Raw genomic sequence first — 18,894 nt, forward strand, 5'->3', positions numbered from 1 at the left:
GTCCGGAGAAGGAGGCACAGGGGAAGCTGGCCGTGAGCCTGCCTCCTGGGGCCGCCCCGAGGGGCCACCCCGCCCCGGGGTCACAGGCAAGGCGGACCACAAGCCCAGGGAGGGCTGAGGGCTGCCTGCGGGCAAAGCGCAGGGGACAGACAGCCAGGACAGACCAGCTCCGTCTCATTTTCTGTCCGCACCACCCTCATCACTCTTTTTTTTAATATTGTTATTTTATATTTATATAAGAAAAATATTTTTTCCAAAAAAAGTCAGTAGATATAAAATGGCATCCCACCCCGTCCAGTACCAAGGAATATTTGTGCACACACATATCTCACGTCATAGACATTAACAGAGAAATGACCGCAGGCCCTCGGGCATGGATCCCTTGAGGCAAAATCAAGCAGACGCAGGGCCCAGCCCCCACCCAGTCTGTACACCTGCAGAGCAGGGGGGCTTCCAGGAGTCACTCCAGGGCACACGCTGGGTGTCTTCTGGGTGCCCGGCCGAGGCACACTTCCAGAGTCTACGTGCCAGGCAGTGGTCTGGGGGCACTGTGCCCACGTGCACGCGCCCTGACCTCCACACACAGGATGGGAGGCGGGGCTCTGCCATCCCCCGCGTTGTCCCTGAGCACACCTCGCTCCGGCGCTCCCTGGGGTCGCTGGGCCCACGGGCAACGGCAGGAGAGAAGGGGCACACTGGCAACGTCCCATCTCCTTTCCGGCTCCGTTGAGGCCCCACGGGGCTCGGACCCTAGGTCTCCTCCTCCACCTTCAGGATCATCCCTGAGAAGGCCTCCGGGCCGGTGCGGCTGCCCTGAGAGGCTTCAGCCGGTCTGCAGAGGGTCCCACCCCCTGGGGAGCCGCCTGGGCTGGCAGGCGAGGTGCCCCGGGTCGGAAGGGCCTCCACCAGCCTCCCCAGGGTCTGGGTGAGCGCCTCAATGCCGTCGGCCAGCCTCTGGCTCTGCTCGGCCAGCCGCTCCAGCAGCAGGTTCTGCTGTGCCATCAGCATGCTCTGCTGCTGGGACCAAGCGCTGAGCAGGGTGCCCTGCCGCCGCTGCGCGTTCAGCAGCCACTGCTCCAGCTCTGAGGCCTCAGCCCCTGTGGCCTTCCCGGAGGGCTGGGGTCCTGCCGAGGCGGGCGGCGAGGGCCGGGGGGGCCCAGGGAGCGCAGCTGCCGGGGGTGCTGAGCCTGGGGAGGCAGGCGGGGACAGGGAGGAGGCGGACGCAGGGAAGGCTCCTCTGGGGTCCAGGGGGTTGGCTTCAGGCGGGCTCGGCCCATCCAGCGTCCGCAGGGGCAGCCACAGGCAGCCAGGGGCCTCGTCCTCCTTGTCGGCTAGGAGGGGAAGACAGGAAACGTAAGCCTTCGCCGGCCGGGGTTCAGGCAGTGCCAGGAGGGCCCTCGGTGCACGAGGCCCTCTGTACACACAGCTGTCTTGGCCTTTCTTGGGGCCCCTCCGTGGTGGGCAGCAGGGCCCTCACAGGACACCGAGACTCAGAGAGCGAAGGACGTCCTCCAGGCATGCCGAGATAAAACTCCAACCTGGCGGCTCCAAGGCCAAGGCACCACCACCAGGCTGCCATCTGTCTGTCTGTCCGCTCACCCAAGCTGGCCATCATCTACCCACTATCCTGTCTGTCCATCTGCCTACCTACACGTATCCACCCACATATCCATCCCTTCATCTGTCTGCCCATCTGTTTGCTGGTCGAGCATCCACCTGTCCCTCCATTTGCCCACCTCCTTCCTTCTGTCCATCCATCCAGGTGCATCTTCCCATTCATCCACTGTGCATCTCTCAGTCATCCATCCTCAAGCCAGACCACACACCCCTCCATCACTCACCCACATCTCTGTCTGTCCATCCATCCATGTGCATCTTCCCGTTCATCCACTGTGCATCTCTCAGCCGTCCATCCTCAAGCCAGACCACACACCCCTCCATCACTCACCCACATCTCTGTCTGTCCATCCATGCACTTGTGTTGACGCCCTTCCAGTCCTTCAGTCCATCCATCTATCCACCCAACTCTCCATTCATCTGTCTGTCCAGCTGGCCATCACCAAGTGGACGTCCAGGAAGATAAGTGGAGTGGATATAAAAGCAGCACTTCGCCAGGAAAAGCTGAGACCTGGAATCCTACACACTAGGCTCCAAAACCAGATCCACCTCTGGGGAGCCATGTGACTGTGGGAAGCTCTTCTCTCCTCTGGGTCTCAAAGCCCTGTCTGCACATGGAAGGCCAGAGGCCGTGATGCCTGTCCTACCGACACTTCCCAGCACACTGCGGGCAGTGGGCAGGAGCCAGAGGGCTTCCTGCGTGGTGGCCACCGTGGGCTGCACCTCCTGGGCGGAGCCCCCCTCGCCTCACCTATGGGGCAGGGTCCCACCTGGGGAGGGCAGCGTCACCCTGGAGCACCGGGCCCATGGGCCCCCTGGCAACGGGCAGGCCAGGTTCCGAGCCTGCCGGGCCCCGGCACAGGTGGCTGCCCCGCCGCCGCCTCGTCGTCGTCCTCATCCTCCTCACCGTCCCCTCCTCCTTCCGAGGTCCAGGCCCGCGCTGATCCTTCTGAGCCGGTGGCCCCCGGGGGCACAAGGGGGAGCCAGCCGCCCTGCCGGCGTGTTGCTTGTCTGCTGAGATTTGGCTTCGGGAGTGAGGCCCTCGGCGGGCAACGTCCAGCTCCGGGTCCCCGCAGCAGAGGCCAAGCCGGGCTTCTGATGAGTCCACGTGCTTGTCAGTTTCAACCGCTGCCTTCTCTCTGGGAACCCGGGAGGGAGCGGGCCTGGGGGAGCAGCCGCCCACTGCATTGGAGGGCCGGCTGTGCAGGCTGAGGGTCCCGAGCCGCTCACCAGACTCTGCAGCCCTGCCCCGGCCCCGCCCTGCAGACACGGACCACCCAAGGCAGCCACACCAGCTGTCACGCACACCCAACCCCTGCCCTGGCTGAGGGGTCAGGGGGCCCCGACGCAAAAAGGGGCGGCAGCAGTGGGCCCAGCGGGCGCCCCCACGACGCGCCCTCTCGGAGCCCGGTGGCCTCCAGGTTCCCCACGGGGGGAGGCCTAGGGAGGGAAGCTCTGCTGGCCGGCCCCACCCTGCGCCCCTCCTACCCGAGGCAACCCGAGTCCCTCTCCCAGCACAGTGCTGACGTCCCAAAGCCCCCGGGGAGAAAGGACAGTGTCCACCACCTCCCTGGCCCCTCCCTGCCCCGGCGGCACGGCCCACACAGTGTCCACCCCCTGGCCACGGCACCCTGAGCCCGCCTGGGCAGCCCCTTCCTCGGCCTCTGCCTCCGCTCCTGCTCAGCACGCCCCGGGAAGCCCTCCCTGCCTCAGTGGGCCCAGGGCCCCATGTCACTGGACTGCACTGTCCACCCACCCCACCCCTAGGACGCGAGCTCTGGGAGGCACAGGCTCTGGGGGCTCTGTCTCTGAGTAAGGGCCCAGCACAGAGCCGGGGGCCTGGGGGACGGGCGGCAGGCGGAGGATGGTTGCGGCACCCACTTCCTGCTGGACCCAGGCCGGGCCAGGGGCTCACGTCGCAGTTGTGTGTCCCCAGAGCTGCCTGATGCCCGCCTCAAGCAAACGAGGGTCAGATATTGGTCCTCACTGTCCTGGAGCCAGCCGATAAATCCCAAGCAGCAAGGCCCCACCAGCTCCAGCCCCACGCCCGGCCAAGGGCAGACAGGGAGCGACACCCTGCCCAGCAGGGTGCCCTCTGCACGGCCCCGCCCTCCAGGACAGGGCAGTCAGTGCCGCACACCAGACATGGGGAGCCGCAGCCCCGCCGACGCCCATGGCAGCAAGACCCGCCCCTGGGAGCCGCTCGCCCCTCACTCCTGCCCTCTCGCTCGCTGAGCCATGGGCAGAGGCCCGGGACACAGCCTCGGTGGGGGTGCAGACCGGGGCAGGCAAGGCTGACCGCCCTGGGCACGCGGCCCGCGCCCTCTCCTCTCCCCTCCCCCACAGCAGTCGGCCTGGGCGCAGAGAAGACCCTGCGGGCCTGCCCCTCCAGCACGGGCAGGGGTGGAGGGCTGTGCCCTCACACTGACTTACTTGGTGCCGGCTGGCTCCAGCGAGGAGCTCACTGGCCACCTCTGTGTGCGAGGACGCAGCCTCTAGGCCGGCTTCAATACTATCTGCAAATCAAGACAACACAAGCAATTACAGAGAGGAGACCCTGCAGTCACCCGCGGCGGGGGTGGGGGGAGGCACAAACGGGGAGTCCGGCCTCCAGAGATCAGAGGCTGCGGGGATGGGCACTGCTCACCCGCCCGGCGTGGGCCCTGGCCCGCCTGAGTGTTAGGACAGAGACCCTGGCACTGTCTGTCCTTGGGACCTGGCAGCCCCTCAGAACGGGTGAGTCCAGCCCGGGAACTACTCTGCACACAGAGAGCCGCCGTGAAGACGGCTGTCGGGGTCTGGAAATACCATCACCCCCGCCATGACATCAGCACGTGCCGGCCGCCGGCGTCCCCGCACCAAGCAGCTGGTTCTGACGACCGTGCGGGTCCGAGTGGGGGCCAGGGGCTTCAGGCAGGGGTCTGCTGGGCGTGTCAGCAGAGCCCCCAAGATGTCACCCCAGCAGCACAGCTGAGCCACCCTAGGACACCAGAAGACACTCCTCCACGGCACCGTGGGTGAAAAAGCGGTTTCACATGAAGCGCCCGCGAGTCCACCCCGCCCTACAACAAACGGCGCACGGCCAGGCTGACTGGCACAGGGCAGGGGCGAATCAGGGCCGGGGCCCTCAACCCCGGGAGGAACAGGGCTGGAACCCCCGGGAGCACCAGGGCGATTCTCTATGCTATTTCCTCTCCCCCAGAAAAGAAGGACCCGGTGCTGCCCAGACAAGCGAGCAGAGACCATAGCTGTGGGCATAGCCCTCAGCAGAGACCAGCTGGAGCTCCGTGGGCTGACCTGTCAGACGCAAACACGCATCCAGCCAACTCTCAGGAAGAGAGGACAAGCCTCTGAATTCACGCATTTTGGTGAAAACTCAGAGGTAAAAATGGCTACATGCACACATCTCCCCTGATGCTGGGAAAGATTGAAGGCGGGAGGAGAAGGGGACGACAGAGGATGAGATGGTTGGATGGCCTCACCAACTTGATGGGCAGGAGTTTGAGCAAGCTCTGGGAGTTGGTGATGGACAGGGAAGCCTGGCGAGCTGTAGTCCATGGGGTCACAAAGAGTTGGACACAACTGGGCGACTGAAATGAACACACCTCCCTTGACCCAAACGCACGTGCCTGGGCACTGCCCAGGGCTTGAGGCAGAGACGGCGCCCATAAACGCAGGTGCAGCCCGGGCACTAAGAGTCCAGTCAGCAGCTGGCTGCCCCGAGGGGTGAGAGCCTGGGAGTCACGAGGGACGGGGACAGGGTGCCACCAAACCAGGGTGGGTGGGACGTCTGGACTGAGCTGGGCCTCATCATGGTGGAACTTGCAGAACCAAGCGTCACGCACTGGGGCCACCAGAATGAATACAGCCACCGAGCTCCTGCCCCGCTCCAAGGCTGGGGGCCGGCAGATGGATCTGAGCAGCCGGCACCCCCCCCGCCAGCTCCCCTGGGCCTTAGAGTGTGCCCATCTGCAGCATGCCAAAGCCGGGTCTGGCTCTGCCGGTAGAACAGGCGGCCTGCCCATGACTAACAGGCAGGCCCTGCGCCGTCGTCCAGGCCCATGACTCAGTCCAGCCCAGGGCACAGCCGTGTCCTGGATCTGTGTGCATCTCTGACCTGCCCCCGCCTGTTCGGTGCAGAGCCCCCAAAAGGTCCGCTGGGGCCTCTGCTGGGGTGTCGATGGCCCCTGCTATCCCTGCAGGCCGTCCTGCCATCCGCAGCCCTCAAGATGTAATTGGTCCTGCTTCCAGCTTCTCCCTAAAGTCCTTCCAGCGCTCCCCAGGAAGCAGGGGGGGGGGGGGTGAGGGTTCGTGGGGCCCAGCTTCAAGCTGCGGGTGGAGCCGATGTTGCTGCGGTGCAGGGCGCTGTGACGGGCTTGCAGCCGTGTCTTGAGAGGAGGGGGACGAGGAGCAGGAGGAGGCCGCGCTGGAGGCGGCGGCCAACACCCAGCCAGGCAGCCATCTTCCTCGCCAGGCTCAGGAGCGGCCGCAAAGGCGGCCGGCGGTGGGCCCAGGGCTCCGGGGTCAGCGTGCCCTGGGAGGCAGAGGGCCCCTGACGCTGTCTGGCCTGGCCTGCGGCTGAGTGACGCAGGCGAGGGGGGCCCCTCCCTGGCCTGCAGCCTCGGTCTCCCCATCTCGACGCAGAGCAGGCCTTGCTGGAGGGAGGCTCCGGGCCGGCTGTGGGGGGCCACTTACTTGGGAGGGACTCCGCGGCATGGGCCTCCCCGGGGGCGCCCGGGGCCGCGAAGGTCTCGGCCACCATGCGCTCGACGGGCGTGAGGATGGCGGGGGCGCGGGGGCGCTCGGCCAGCTTCCTGCGCACCACCCCGCGCAGGTCCCGCCACTTGTGCTTCACGTCGCCCAGGTCCCGGCGGCAGTAGCCCAGTGCGTTCACCGCCTGCAGGATCTTGCTCCACACCCGGTGTTTGCGGGCAGGCGGGCCCCGCAGCGCCCCAAACAGCAGCGGGTAATGGCGTGTAACCCTCTGTACCAGCACCTCTGTCTCCTGGGGGCTGAAGTTGGGCTTCCGTGTCTTGGTGCGCGAGTGGGGGCCCGGCCTGGGCAGCAGGGCCGCCACAGACGGCTCAGGGCTGGAGCTGCGCCCGCACGAGGCCTTGCCACTGCTGGACCCTGGAAAGGCACCGGAGGCTGAGGGCGGTGGGCTGGCCCCACCGCCCCCTATGGGGGGACGCGGGCCTCACCCACCGTCCGCCGTCCAGGGACACCCACACTGGCACGCAGCAGGGTCCCGGGCTGTGGCTACTCTGGACACTGGGGCCCACCCCTCCAGCAGGCACGGCTCTGGAGGAGGCCAGTCCTCGCCACGCCCCCTGCCCAGCAGAGAGCCCCTCCCCATCAGCCCATCACTGGGACCGAGTGACCATCTGATGACCATCCAGGAAACAGCTGGGCGTCCATCTGGAGCATAGAAAGTATTCTGCACACCCACCCTGACGGTCACCCACAGAGGCGATAGAGCACGTGGAGAAAGGGAAGGTCCCAGGAGAGGTGCCCTGAGCTGGCACGGGTGATGCTCAGAGCTGCCCAGAGCAGGAGCAGGGTCCCGCGGGCGCCCAGGCTTGCAGATCGGGGAGGGGCTGGCAGGCAGCATGGCCCAACCCCCTCCTTCGCTCTGCTCCTGAGGGTGCAGCACATACCGGGGGAGGGGGGCTGGGCCTCAGCACCGCCCCGACCTCCAGGCCCCATTGAGGCGATGACTCAGCCTGAGAACAGGCTAGAGAGTGGTGTGGGGAGCCCTGGGCCCCGGCTGGGAGCTGCCTGTTAACCAAGTGGCTCTGGGCACTGGGAGCCGCCTCGCTCCTGAGGGCCGCAGGCTGTGGCCCAGCACCGCCCCGGGCACCTGGGCACGGGGGGAGGAGCAGGAGAGCCTTGCGGCCACATGGGCTGCGTGGCTGGGCTGGTGGGGCGGGGGCCCTCGCATGGCGGGAACGGGGCCACTGCAGGCGCAGGACGGCCCTCCCTGCGTGGCCAGGCCCCCCCACACATGCTCCTGGGAGGAAGGCACAGGGTGAGGGGCAGGCAGCCCGGATGCTCCCGCGAGCAAGAGGAGGGGCCCACCCCTCGGGGTGTCCCCGGGCTAACCTTCCTGAGGGGCCGGGTCAAATCCAAGGGGAGGGCCAGGAGGGCAGCCAGCAGAGGCTCAGACCGCGGGAACCTGCCCAGGCCCCACTGTCTGCCAGTCAGCCCCGCCAGACCGTGCCTACCCCTCCCTGGGGCAGCTGCCCGAAGGACTCTGGGGTCGAAGCCAGACACAGGGCCCCCGAGGACGGCCTGGGGCAGGCAGGGCAGGTGGCTTGGCAGATGCTGTGGGTACCCACCGATGGCTTCTCCTTGCTCCGAAACCATGGAAGCCAAGTCCTTGATGATCTGGTTCACATCTAACAGGTCGCTCTGTGGAAGGAAGAGGACAGCCGTTAGGTCCCTAGAGCCCACGGTTCATAAGTCAAGGCCACATCCCTCAGCAGTGCTGACAGCCAAGAACCAGAAATGAGACCAGGGTCACCCCTCAACTCAGAGACACTGCTGGGATCTGAAACACTGTCCCCCAACCCGAAAGTCAAAGCCCACGCTGAACATCCCGGGGCCGAGAGCTCCCTCACTGGGTGCAGAGGACCCGGCGCTGGCCCCTGGAAGGTTGCAGTCTTCTGCAGGATGGTGTCCCCAACACTGATCTGCAGGCCTGACTAGAGAGAAGAGGGTATGCGGAGTGGGGGGCTCAGTATACACCTCCCACAGGCCCCTCAGTCCTGTAGACACCTCACTCCTCTCCCCTCCTGCAGCTCCTTGACTGAGGGGCCGGCCTGCCCCTCTCTGTCCACCCGGCACCCACCATGGCCAGCACACAGGGGTGGCAGATGGTAGATGGATGAATAGTAGATGGTGGATAGATGGATGGTGGGTGGTGGATGGATGGATGCTAAACTGGATGGGTAGATGAATGGAGAGATGAATAGTGGATGGATGGACAGATGGATGGATGGACAGATGGATGCATTGGATGGATAGTGCATGGATGGATGATGGTGGATGGAAGCGAAATAGATGGGTAAATGGCTGGATGGACAGAAGCATAGTGGATGGTGGCCAGATGGATGGCAGGTGGTAGATGGATGTATTAGATAGATAATGGATGGATAGTGGATAGATGGATAGTGGATGGATGGATGGTGGATGAAAGCTAAACAGATGGGTATATGGCTGGATGGACAGAAGAATAGTGGATGGTGGATAGGTGGATGGCAGGTGGTGGATGGACAGATGGATGCATTGGATAGATAATGGATGGATGGATGGATAGTGGATGGATGGATGGATGGATGGATGGATGGTGGATGGAAGATAAACAGATGGGTAAATGGCTAGATGGACAGAATAGTGGATGGTGGATAGGTGGATGGTAGGTGGTGGATGGATGGAAGCCCCACTGCGGTCTGAAAACTCAGTAACTTCTTGAGGCTAGTGAGTGGGGTAAGAAGCAGAACTTGGACCCAAAGACTCGGGTACCCCCCACCCCACTTGTCATGCTGGCCACTTGCATTCTCCCTGCCAGCCTCCTCTATCTTAACTCCACTCGCCCAACAAAGTAGAAGTGATGTTGATGAAGAATGTGGGCATGCCACTCACACAGCACACGTCTGGGGCTGTGCTGGGTGCAGAGGTTACAGGGGCTCAAGAAGGGCCGCTCAGAAAGGGGGAGGGTGGGGATTGGCACCAATGCCCGCTGATTTGAGTCCCTTCCCTGCAGGAGATGGCTCCTCCACTGGCCAGCCAGGTGACCCTGGGCAAAGCCGTTCACCTAGGAGTCAAGTTCCCACACCTACCACCCAGCAAATCCAAGCCTCCTCCCTCAGTGCCGGGCGCATGGCCAGGGTAGAGCCAGGAGGGGAGGCCCCTCCACACCTCTGAGATGCGGGTGTTACATCCCTGCCCCCCCATCCGCCACCCTGCAGCCCATCAGGACCCTGGATTCATTTCCACCAGGGTCATTTCACCCCACTGCTAAATATCGCAGGGAGATTCATTTTCTTTTTAGGAGTGTGCTGGGAAATGAAGCAATTAGCATGATCTTAAACCGACAAGTACTATCAATCGCAATTCAATTACTGGGCTTACACACGGCAGAGGCGGCGGCTCTGCAGGAACCGGGCCCACGGCCGGGAAGGTGGTGATGAGTGCAGGGTCTCGGGTGGCCTCTGACCTGGACCCGCTTCTGGGATCTGCATCCCCATGGCCCTCCCTGGACAAGACTGCTGGTAGGAAGGCCGAGCTCAGGCGCAACCTGAAGGTCCAGACCCCAAGGCCACCAGTGACGGCCGCAGCCTCAGCCAAACCTCAGGGAGATAAGCCCACCTCCCCACTTTTTCAGGTCTCCGCCCCAAGGCCGCCAGACGGCCAGCCTCAACCTCAGCCACCGAGCCCGCACCATGGGCAGAAACCTGCAGGTCTGGAGTCTGGCTGTGGGTGCGCTTGGACTTGGGAGCTCCGAGGGGCCTTTGTAGGCACTCAGTCTCCCCACGCTGCATGAGGTCACAGACAGGCAGGGAAGCCAGCACCAGAGGTAAAGGGGCTCTCCTGGGACCCTCCCGCTCTCTGGGAGCGGGGCAGCCCCGGCAGTCCGGGCCCCTGATCAGTACCAGGGACAATGGGCTCGCTCCCGGGAGGTCTCGTGCCCTAGCCGCCGGCGAGCTCAACACGCGTGCAGTGGATCCCTTCCCTCGGGCACAGGGACAGAGTCTCAGCGGAGGAGAGGGCGGGACGGGTGGCTGAGCAGGAGCCACGAGCCCGGGACCTTCAGGGGCCCAGGACGCCAGGCTGCCTGCCCGGGGTGGGGGGCCAGAAGCTAGAGCAGTGGCCATCGCCGTGGCCCGGCCCCAACGGGGACACACCGCTACTGTGGCGGGTGGACCTTGTCCGAGCAGCACTAACCCCAAGAACCCGGAACCGCCTGGGTGGGACAGTGGGTCCCCAGTCCAACTCCCTTCGGGGCTTCGGGAGAGGCCTCCCATTTCGGGAGATGCAGTGGCCAAGGCTAATCTCTAACTACTGCAAACGCACAGGGGCCGCCCCCTCCTGGAACACTGCCTACATCACGTTTCTGTAGCAAGCAGTCCCACGAACACGGTCAGAGCTGTGGCTGTGGATGGCGGCCAGGAGCTGGCACTGGCCTGGCCATCTGGGGCCAGGGGTCGCTCCCAGGCCTCTGCCGACCGCCCTCCATGCCCGAAGGCACATGCACGGGGTCTGTCTGGAGCCAGGTGGCCGCTGCCAGGGTGCTGGCTGCTCCTGGCTGGCCCGGTCTGCCGGCATGAGCCGAGATGCCCCCGGCGCCCCAGGAGCACAGAGCAGCCACACCAGGGGGACCTCGTGTGGGTGACTCCCCCGCCCCTCTGGGCAGGGCGCCATGGGCACCGCATCCCGTCTCCGGAAGGTCATCGTCAGAGACCGCCGCCTGGGAGGTCTCCGTTCACCAGCCTCTTGGACATGGACATGACCTTTGACACTGGCACCCTTCTCGGTTCCCGGCACCCCTCTTTGGAGAAGGAAATGGCAACCCACTCCAGTATTCTTGCCTGGAGAATCCCACGGACAGAGGAGCCTGTCGGGCTACAGTTCATGGCATCGCAGGAGTCGGACACAACTTAGCATTATCTTTATCTTTTCTTTACTTTTCCTCTTTTGAAGATGTCCGAGATTCTGATGCTGACTTTGCCCACTTCTGAGCTGACACAGGACCACTGCGGCCCCATGTCCCCGGGAGACCGTCCTGGGGCCCCGCTTCACCCTCAGGCCCGTGACCCTCTGAGTCATCCAGGGATGAACCAACCACCTGCTGGAACAGACACTCAGGCCACCTTGGAGGGAATAAGGGGAGTGGGGTATCCCAGGGCCCTGGGCTGCAGCCTGTCTCCACCAGCCTGGCAGCCGAGGGAGGACTCGGAGGGACATCGCCCTAGCACCAGGCTGACCTGCGGGCACACCTGAGGCCTGACCCCCAACCTTGAGCCACTGTGAGGGGGTCAGTAGGGGGCACCCTCCAGGCAGAGCAGGCCAGACTGTGGGGAGAGGGTGGCAGGCAAGCCTGGGGTCAGACCCCTCCGGGATCCCCAGGCAGCAGCCTCCTAGGTGATCTCAGAGACGATCAGGCTGGCTCCAGGGCGCTGCTCAGGGATGGGAGTTCAGGGTCCCAGCACCCAGGCAGATCAACCTGTGGGCACACAGTCCCAGCCCTCCGGGAGGTCTGGGGCAGGAAGACCTACCAGGATGGCCCAGTAGTAGAGAGCCGGCCTCGGAGGTCCCGAGGCCATGGTCCCACCCCCAGCCCCGGGCCCTCTGCCCATGGAGGCCCTCCTCGGTCCACGGCTCCCCCACCCCCAAACCACTCCTGGAGCCCGGAGCGTGCTAGTCAGGGAAGCTGACGGTGGGCACGAGGGGGAGTGGCCCATGCACTGAGCGGCAGCGTCAGGACACAGGCAACCAGCCGGGATGGACAGTCACCGTGCTGGGCACCTGAGCAAGCTCGGCTCCTGACGGAGGGTGCCGAGGCAAAGTGTGGACATGCCAGAGCCCGACCCAGGAGCCAGGAGGAAGGCCAGGCCTCAGGCCCATGGACTGAGCTCAAGGCCAGGTCGGTCACGGGGGGTCATGCTGGGAGCCCAGGAGCCCCCAGAGCTGCCAGGATGGAGCCCCCGGGGGCAGCCCCAGCTATGGCGTATGATTGTGGCAGGGACCAGGAGCCGTGTGCCCAGGCGTGGGCACCAGGGAGCGGGAGAGACGAAAAAAACACCTTAACTTAGTAAATGTTTAAATCATGCAATTATTATCCTGATTGCTTCTAAAACTAGAACTCATTAAAAGCTCTCACGGAATCTTCTCTCTTCTTTTACTGGCACTGAGGAATAACAGCCTTGCACAGGACATAATAAAACCTCGGTGCGTGTGTCTGTGTGTGCGTGTGTGTTCCCTCCACTTTTAACCACGAAAGGAAAGAAAATACCGCTGCATTTTTCTCTACCACGCAATCTCTTCTCATAATTAGGATCTTGGCAACCATCCACCTACAGAGACGACTGTTCCAGCTAATGGAACAGCCAAACTTTGTTTATTGATTGATTCCCATATTTATAGCTAGACACTGGCCAGATCAACCTCCCCCTAGGCTTTGGCTTTACCACACCAACTACGGGTAGAGCGGCCAGGCCCCCTCCTCACCCCAGCCCCCTCCCTCCTCAGCCTGCCAGGTAGCCATGGCAACAGAGCAGCTGGTGGGTCAGGTGACAGAGCAGCCCAGGAAGGGGGCAGGGGCGCCAGGCCTCACAGGTGAGCTCAGGTGCGACGGGCGGGGCAGAGGGGGCCAGGGCAGTGCATGCCGTGGGCAGACCCTACTGGGAGCCCACAGGTGACTCTGGTCCACCACAGGTGGACCTCAGCAAGTCCGCTACATCCTGGCAGTGGCTGGAGGCACACGCCCATCTCATTCAACCTCCTCCTACCCCTAGGGAGACCCGGCCCTGCCCTGTCCTCCAGAGAGCAAGAAGCCCCCATGACAGGAGCTGAGTGACCAGGTGGGAGGCAGAGCTGGGCCTCGCGGGCAGGCTCCTGGGCTCTGGGCTCCGCACAGGCGGCCTCAGGGCCCTGCCGCACCCTCCACCGGGAAGAGACAGCAGAGCACCGCCGTCAGGACGGCCCTGCTCTCGAGCCGGGCGCTGGCCACAGTCCCGGCTCTGCCTCACACAAGCTGCCAGGTCCCAGCCAAGTGAAACGCCCGCTCCCAGCCTCCACCTCGGCTTCAGTAAATGTGGAGCACGGGGGTGCTTGCGCTACCAGACTTCTGTGTGGGCTGCAGATGCACATACATACAGGCAGCAGAGCCCTCTTATTAAAACACAAATCTTCTGTGGAATCCCAACACTCGAAGCTTCTCATCCATTCAGCTGCCACCCACCCCCCCTCATATCCACCCACCCCTCCCCCATCCACCCCCCTCCCCCTCCCCCATCCTCTCCAGCCATCCATCTAAACCCCATCATCCATCCCAAACCATCCATCTCCCACTATCCATCCATCCACATCCTCACCATCCATCTATCCACATCCACCAACCATCATCCACCCCTACCATCTATCCATTCCCCAACAATCATCCACCCCCACCATCCATCCCCCACCATCCATCCATCCCCCATCCATCTGCACCCCCACCATCCATCCATCCACACCTCCCCCATCCATCCACCCCCACCATCCACCCACCCCTACCATCCATCTAACCCCCATCCTCACCCATCCCCAACCACCATCCACCCCCACCATCCATCCATCCATCCACACCCCCCAAACATCATCCACCCCTAGCATCCATCCATCCACACCTCCTCCATCCACACCCCCACCATCCATCCATCCATCCCCCATCCATCCACACCCCCACCATCCATTCCCCATCCATCCCCATCCATCCACACCCCCCAACCATCATCCACCCCTACCATCCATCCATCCACACCTCCTCCATCCACACCCCCACCATCCATCCATCCATCCCCCATCCATCCACACCCCCACCATCCATCCCTCTCTCCCCACCAGCCCTTTGATCTGTCTGTCCCAGAGAAAGGCAATGAGTGCCCAGACAGAACCAGGCATCCTGCAGGAGCAGGAACATACCCAGACTAAGATAGACAACACCTCTGCCTCCATGGGGCTTACAATCTCCTGCAGGAGAAGGAATAGTAACAAGATAATTAATTAAACAGCATGCTAGACAATGCAGAGAAATGAAACTTTAGATATGGAACATGTGAGGCAGAACCTGAAGATAAAAGGGAACAAGTTGCTGACGTATCAGCAGGGTCCACGCTCGGGAGGGGTGGGGAGGGGGGACGCACTGGCCAGGTTCTGATCCTGTGACCTCGGCCCCACTGTTGGGGGAGGGAGACAAGAGAGCCCACTTAGGGGGTAGCAAAAAGCCCAGGTCTGAGAGGGGGGCTACACCGCCCCAGGGCTGGAGAAAGCCCGGGAGGATGTGCCCGAGAGCCAGCCAGAGGGCAGCAGGAGTACGGGGCCACGTGGGGCCAGCAGAGTGGGGGGCAGCCTTCCAGGGATGGAGCAGGGGTCACCGGTTAGTATCTGGCCAACAGCAAGTGCACTGAAGGCCCATAAAGCGAGCCAGCTGCCGCTGTGGGGACACTGGGCAAGCCGCTGGCCCCGGGAGAAGGCCATTCTGGAGGCCCTGTCCCCGCCCTCTGGGAGGGTGGTCTCCCAGGGAAGGGGACCCGCAGGCATACCCCTGCCCCTTGGGAGCGGCCCACCCTGTCTCCCGGTCCTCAGCCCGGCCTAAGCGGCAGGGCTCACCACAGTGGACCAGGGATGCCCCACTTTGTTTGCCGAGCATCCCCAACCCGCAACATGAGTGTCCCCCAGCGGCATCGATACCCCGACCCTCGGGGCCATGGGAGCTTTGGGGTCCGAGTGCTGACCCACCTTGGACCAGTGTCGGGGAGGGGCCCGCAGGTGGGAGGCCAGAGATCACTGAATCAGGGTAGGAAGGAGGAGCCCTAGAGGCACCCCAGAGTGTACTGTGAGCGCCCTCCCGCTGGAGCGGCCCACCCGCAGGCCTAGCTCCTGCAGTCTCCGAGCTCCTCTCGGCCTGGCACAGGAGCCCAGGGCAGGGGTTGGGGGGTCCGCGGGGCAAGAGGGAAGAGGGCGGTGGGGACACCTCATCCACCCACAGACGGAGAGCCCCCAGGGGGCCTCAGAGGACACTTGGTGCTGCCAGGGGATGGGCTGCCCCGGGAGGTTGGGTGGAGGTCCTCAAGGTGCCCATCTCCTCAAATAGCAAGACACCCTCATCTGAAACCTAACCATGCAGGTCCAGGGGCCACTGAGCCAGGCAAGGGCCCAGAATCAACAGAGGCCCTGGCAGCCCTCAGTCTCCTGCCCACTCACCACCTGACCCCTGGCCGGCAAGCCCCCCATTTCACAGAAGCAATGACTGGGGTGAGGAGCAAGCCCCAGGTCACCAGCCAGCTAGCAGAGACTTGGACCTAAAGTCAGGACTCAGTTCCCCATCTGTCCACACCCCCACCGCCCAGCCAACAGGGAGGTCCCTGAGGGCAGTCCAGGGCCTCAAAGGGGCTCCGGGACCACAGGTCTCCCCCCGTCCGGCGATGCTGTGCATGCATAAACCACCCGCGTACAACGCCCCCCGGGAACTTGGGGGCAGAGTGGGCGCGGTAAGCAGTTTCCACGTGGAACACCCTGAGGCAGCCAGGGAGAGGAATGCCCCAGGTGTCGTCCTGAGGCTGCTCCCTCAGCCCCTCCCCAGAGCTCTGCCCGCCCACGGCAGCCTGGCCCTGCAGACCGGACGGACAACCCCTGAGTAACCTGGGCAGTGGGGCTCAGGCGCCCCTGGAGGGGCTGGGGGCCGCCACCCGCCCGGGACAGGCCTCTGCTGCCATAGGCAGGCGCGGGGCTGGCTAGTCTCCGCCCAGGCCCGCGCTGGTATCAGGACAGCTGCAAACCTGGGGGAGGGCTGAGTGATGGCCAATGACAATCTGTCCGTTTTTCCCATTTCCAAAGATGACGGGGGTGGGGGAGGGGAAGGAGGGAGGAAGGGGAGGAGGCCAGGGGTGCTGACCCCAACCCCAGCCCATCACCCTCCAGCCGAGGCCTGCTGCATACCGCGTCACCCACACACAGGTGAGGACACAGCAGAACGGTGAGGTTGGCCTCAGGTCCTGTCCACGGCTCCCGTGAACCCACCATACTCACCGCTCAGATGAGGACAAGGACGGGCTGGCAGCACCTGGGCCTCCCTAACCCCACCCCGGGGTCCTCTCCTGCAGCGTGTCAGCCATGAGAGGCCATCAAGGCACAGGCCAATGTCCTGAGCAAACCAACCCCATGGCCCGTTGGGGCTTGGACCTCAGAGTGGAGCCTGCCCCTGCTCAGGAGCTCCATGTTTCCGGGGGGTCACCCCACCCACCCGTGTCCCCAAGCTGGGTCCTGCAGTGGAGTCTGCACCTGTGCGCCCTGCATGCCAGGTCAAGGCCATGTCAACCCTGGAGCCCCTCATCCCACCAAGGCAGGCGGCCCGACCCCTGTGGGCCCGAGGGTCCTCCTAAGAGGGCTTCAGTTCTGGAGCTGAAGCAGCAGCGGGTCCCTCCCGCCACAGGCCTGCCAGCCCCCTGAGCTGTGAGGGCAGCCCACAGCTGCCCAGCCACAGCCCACAGCTCAGCCCCCTGAGCTCTCGGGAGAAGCGGGCCCCGCATGCCAGCAGCAGGGAAGAACATCCGTGTGTCCCCGGTCCTTCCTGGACCAGCTCGGCAAAGAGGAGAGGCCTGTCTTCCAAGACGGCCCGTGCGTCTTCCTCGCAGGCTCTGCCGGGCAGAATGGGGGCGGGGGTGGCAGTGAGGGGGCGTCCACCGCCCTCAGGAGTGCAGACCTGCCCACTGCAGACACGGTGATGGTTCTTCAGCCAGTGACTCAGTTTTTCAGCCCAAGTACCCATTCTTCTAAAAGAAGCTGCTTCAGGGAAACTTGGTTCCAGAAACACAGCTCCTAGGGGCTGGGGGGCAGGCAGACCCCCAATACCTTCTCCTACAGGTAAAACCGAGGCCCAGAGGGAGAAGGGAACACACACTCAGGGGCTCGGGGCCACCACCAAGAGAACCAAGCATCCCGAGAGCCACATTCTAATAAACGCACCTCCCACAACAGCAGACAGGCCCCGGTGCACACTCACTCACTGGCTCGTACACTCACCTGCACACCTGCTCCTGCATGTCCACTCATACACTCGCACACCCACTCAGGGGCCTGCACACCTCCGGCAGCTGTCACAGACCACACCCGGCTAGGGAAATGTCTGGCAGCATGTATTACACACGTGCAAACTAGGGGAAAAAACAAGCGGCCCCCCTGCCCAACTCACGCGTGCATGCACGCAGCCGCACCTCAATCTGCAGGATGGCCTCCTCGCGCAGCCGGATGGCCTCCAGGTCCTCCTTGGTGATCTCAGGGAGCAGCGCCTGCTCGTGGCCCGGCCACACGCCATCGCCCCCATTGAAGATCTTCTCATCGTCAGCCAGTTCAGCAAAGGCGGCCTGGGGGCTCTGCCGAGACACAGACCACTGTTACCACACAGCCTACTGCTGCCGGGCTGGGCCTGCACCAGGCACCCGGAGCCCCCAGCCAGGCCCTGGAGAGGCCAGGCCCCAGCCTTGTCAGTTGGGGCTGCCCCACAGTGCCGCGGGTGCTGGGGCCACCATGATGGGGGGCAGACACCAGGCCCTGTCCGCGGCCTGAGTGCCCAGCCCGGGCCGTCCCAGGCCTGGCTGCAGTGGGCCCCAGCAGGGTGGGCATGAGCCCCATGGTCACAGGGGGCATGTCCACATGCAGCTGTCCTCCTCCCAGAGCCAGCGCGCTCCCTCCAGACCACGTGTTCACCTCATCCCCAGAGCCAGGGAGGCCTTTACATAAATAAACACGTGGATGGATTGATATAAAATAAAAGATCTAAAAACTGTTGACGAGCGCTCCTCGTCCAAGGTGGCAATTATCACCTCCCTTCCCACTGTGGGCGGAGGAAGTGAGCGGTGCCAGGCGGGCAGCAGCAGGCGGGGGCTGGCTAGGGCCAGGCCGTGTGCCCACACCTGCAGCCCCAGCCCCACCTGGGCTGCGGGGCGCATCAGGTCAGGCCCGGAAGCGGCCCCGCCGGAGGCTCAGGCCCGTTGCCCACACTCAGCCTCAGCCTTCTCCTCCGTCAGACGGGAACAGCAACCCACACCCGTGGTCCGCAGCCTGTGTTCACCGCGGGGCTGTGCTCTCCGCCCACCCTACCCCTGCCGGGCACACCTGGGGCCCCTCGCAGATGGCCCACCCTAGGCCCCTGAGGCGAGGGAACTGGGAGAGCTCAGCTCTGCTGACAGCTGTGTGACCTAGCACATTCTTAACTTCTCCCACCCCAGCCTCCACGTCCATGTGATAGGGCTGTGTCCAGAGCCATGGACAGGGTAGACGTGGATGAGAGCAAGGCCCCAACTAGGAAGCATGTGTGAAAGCCCCAATCAGGGGCCATGGGGCGCCAGAAGTCCCCGTGCGAGGGAGTCATGGGGCATGGCGGGGGTGGGGGGGGCCCGTGCCTTCAGGGGATCCCGAAGGTACCACCCTCCCTGCAGCAGAGGCTGCTCCAAAACAGAGCACCTGGCCCTGAGCTCCACTGATTCCAGTGGCCCGGGGTACCTCCCGCAGGAAGAG

General features: G+C 64.0%; 1 protein-coding gene across 17 annotated transcripts in view; it reads right to left on the reverse strand.

Annotated features, from left to right (window-relative positions):
* Window positions 1–18,894, reverse strand: part of TSNARE1 (t-SNARE domain containing 1) — a 115,423-nt gene that overhangs the window by 39,247 nt on the left and 57,282 nt on the right. For 3 of the 17 annotated variants that reach the window (XM_065902891.1, XM_065902892.1, XM_065902890.1), the window contains exons 10-13: window positions 17,592–17,750; window positions 7,956–8,028; window positions 6,313–6,747; window positions 260–1,331 (exon numbers count right to left, since the gene is read on the reverse strand). In XM_065902891.1, the coding sequence (XP_065758963.1) occupies window positions 751–1,331; window positions 6,313–6,747; window positions 7,956–8,028; window positions 17,592–17,750 (1,248 nt within the window). In that variant the 3' untranslated portion in view covers window positions 260–750. Of the gene's footprint in view, window positions 1–259; window positions 1,332–1,948; window positions 4,134–6,312; window positions 6,748–7,955; window positions 8,029–17,569; window positions 17,751–18,894 lie in introns of those variants that run through there. The other 14 variants (XM_065902894.1, XR_010658655.1, XR_010658656.1 and 11 more) reach the window with 14 other exon arrangements.

The sequence above is a fragment of the Muntiacus reevesi genome, chromosome 12, assembly GCF_963930625.1.
Source record: "Muntiacus reevesi chromosome 12, mMunRee1.1, whole genome shotgun sequence".
NCBI lineage: Eukaryota > Metazoa > Chordata > Mammalia > Artiodactyla > Cervidae > Muntiacus > Muntiacus reevesi.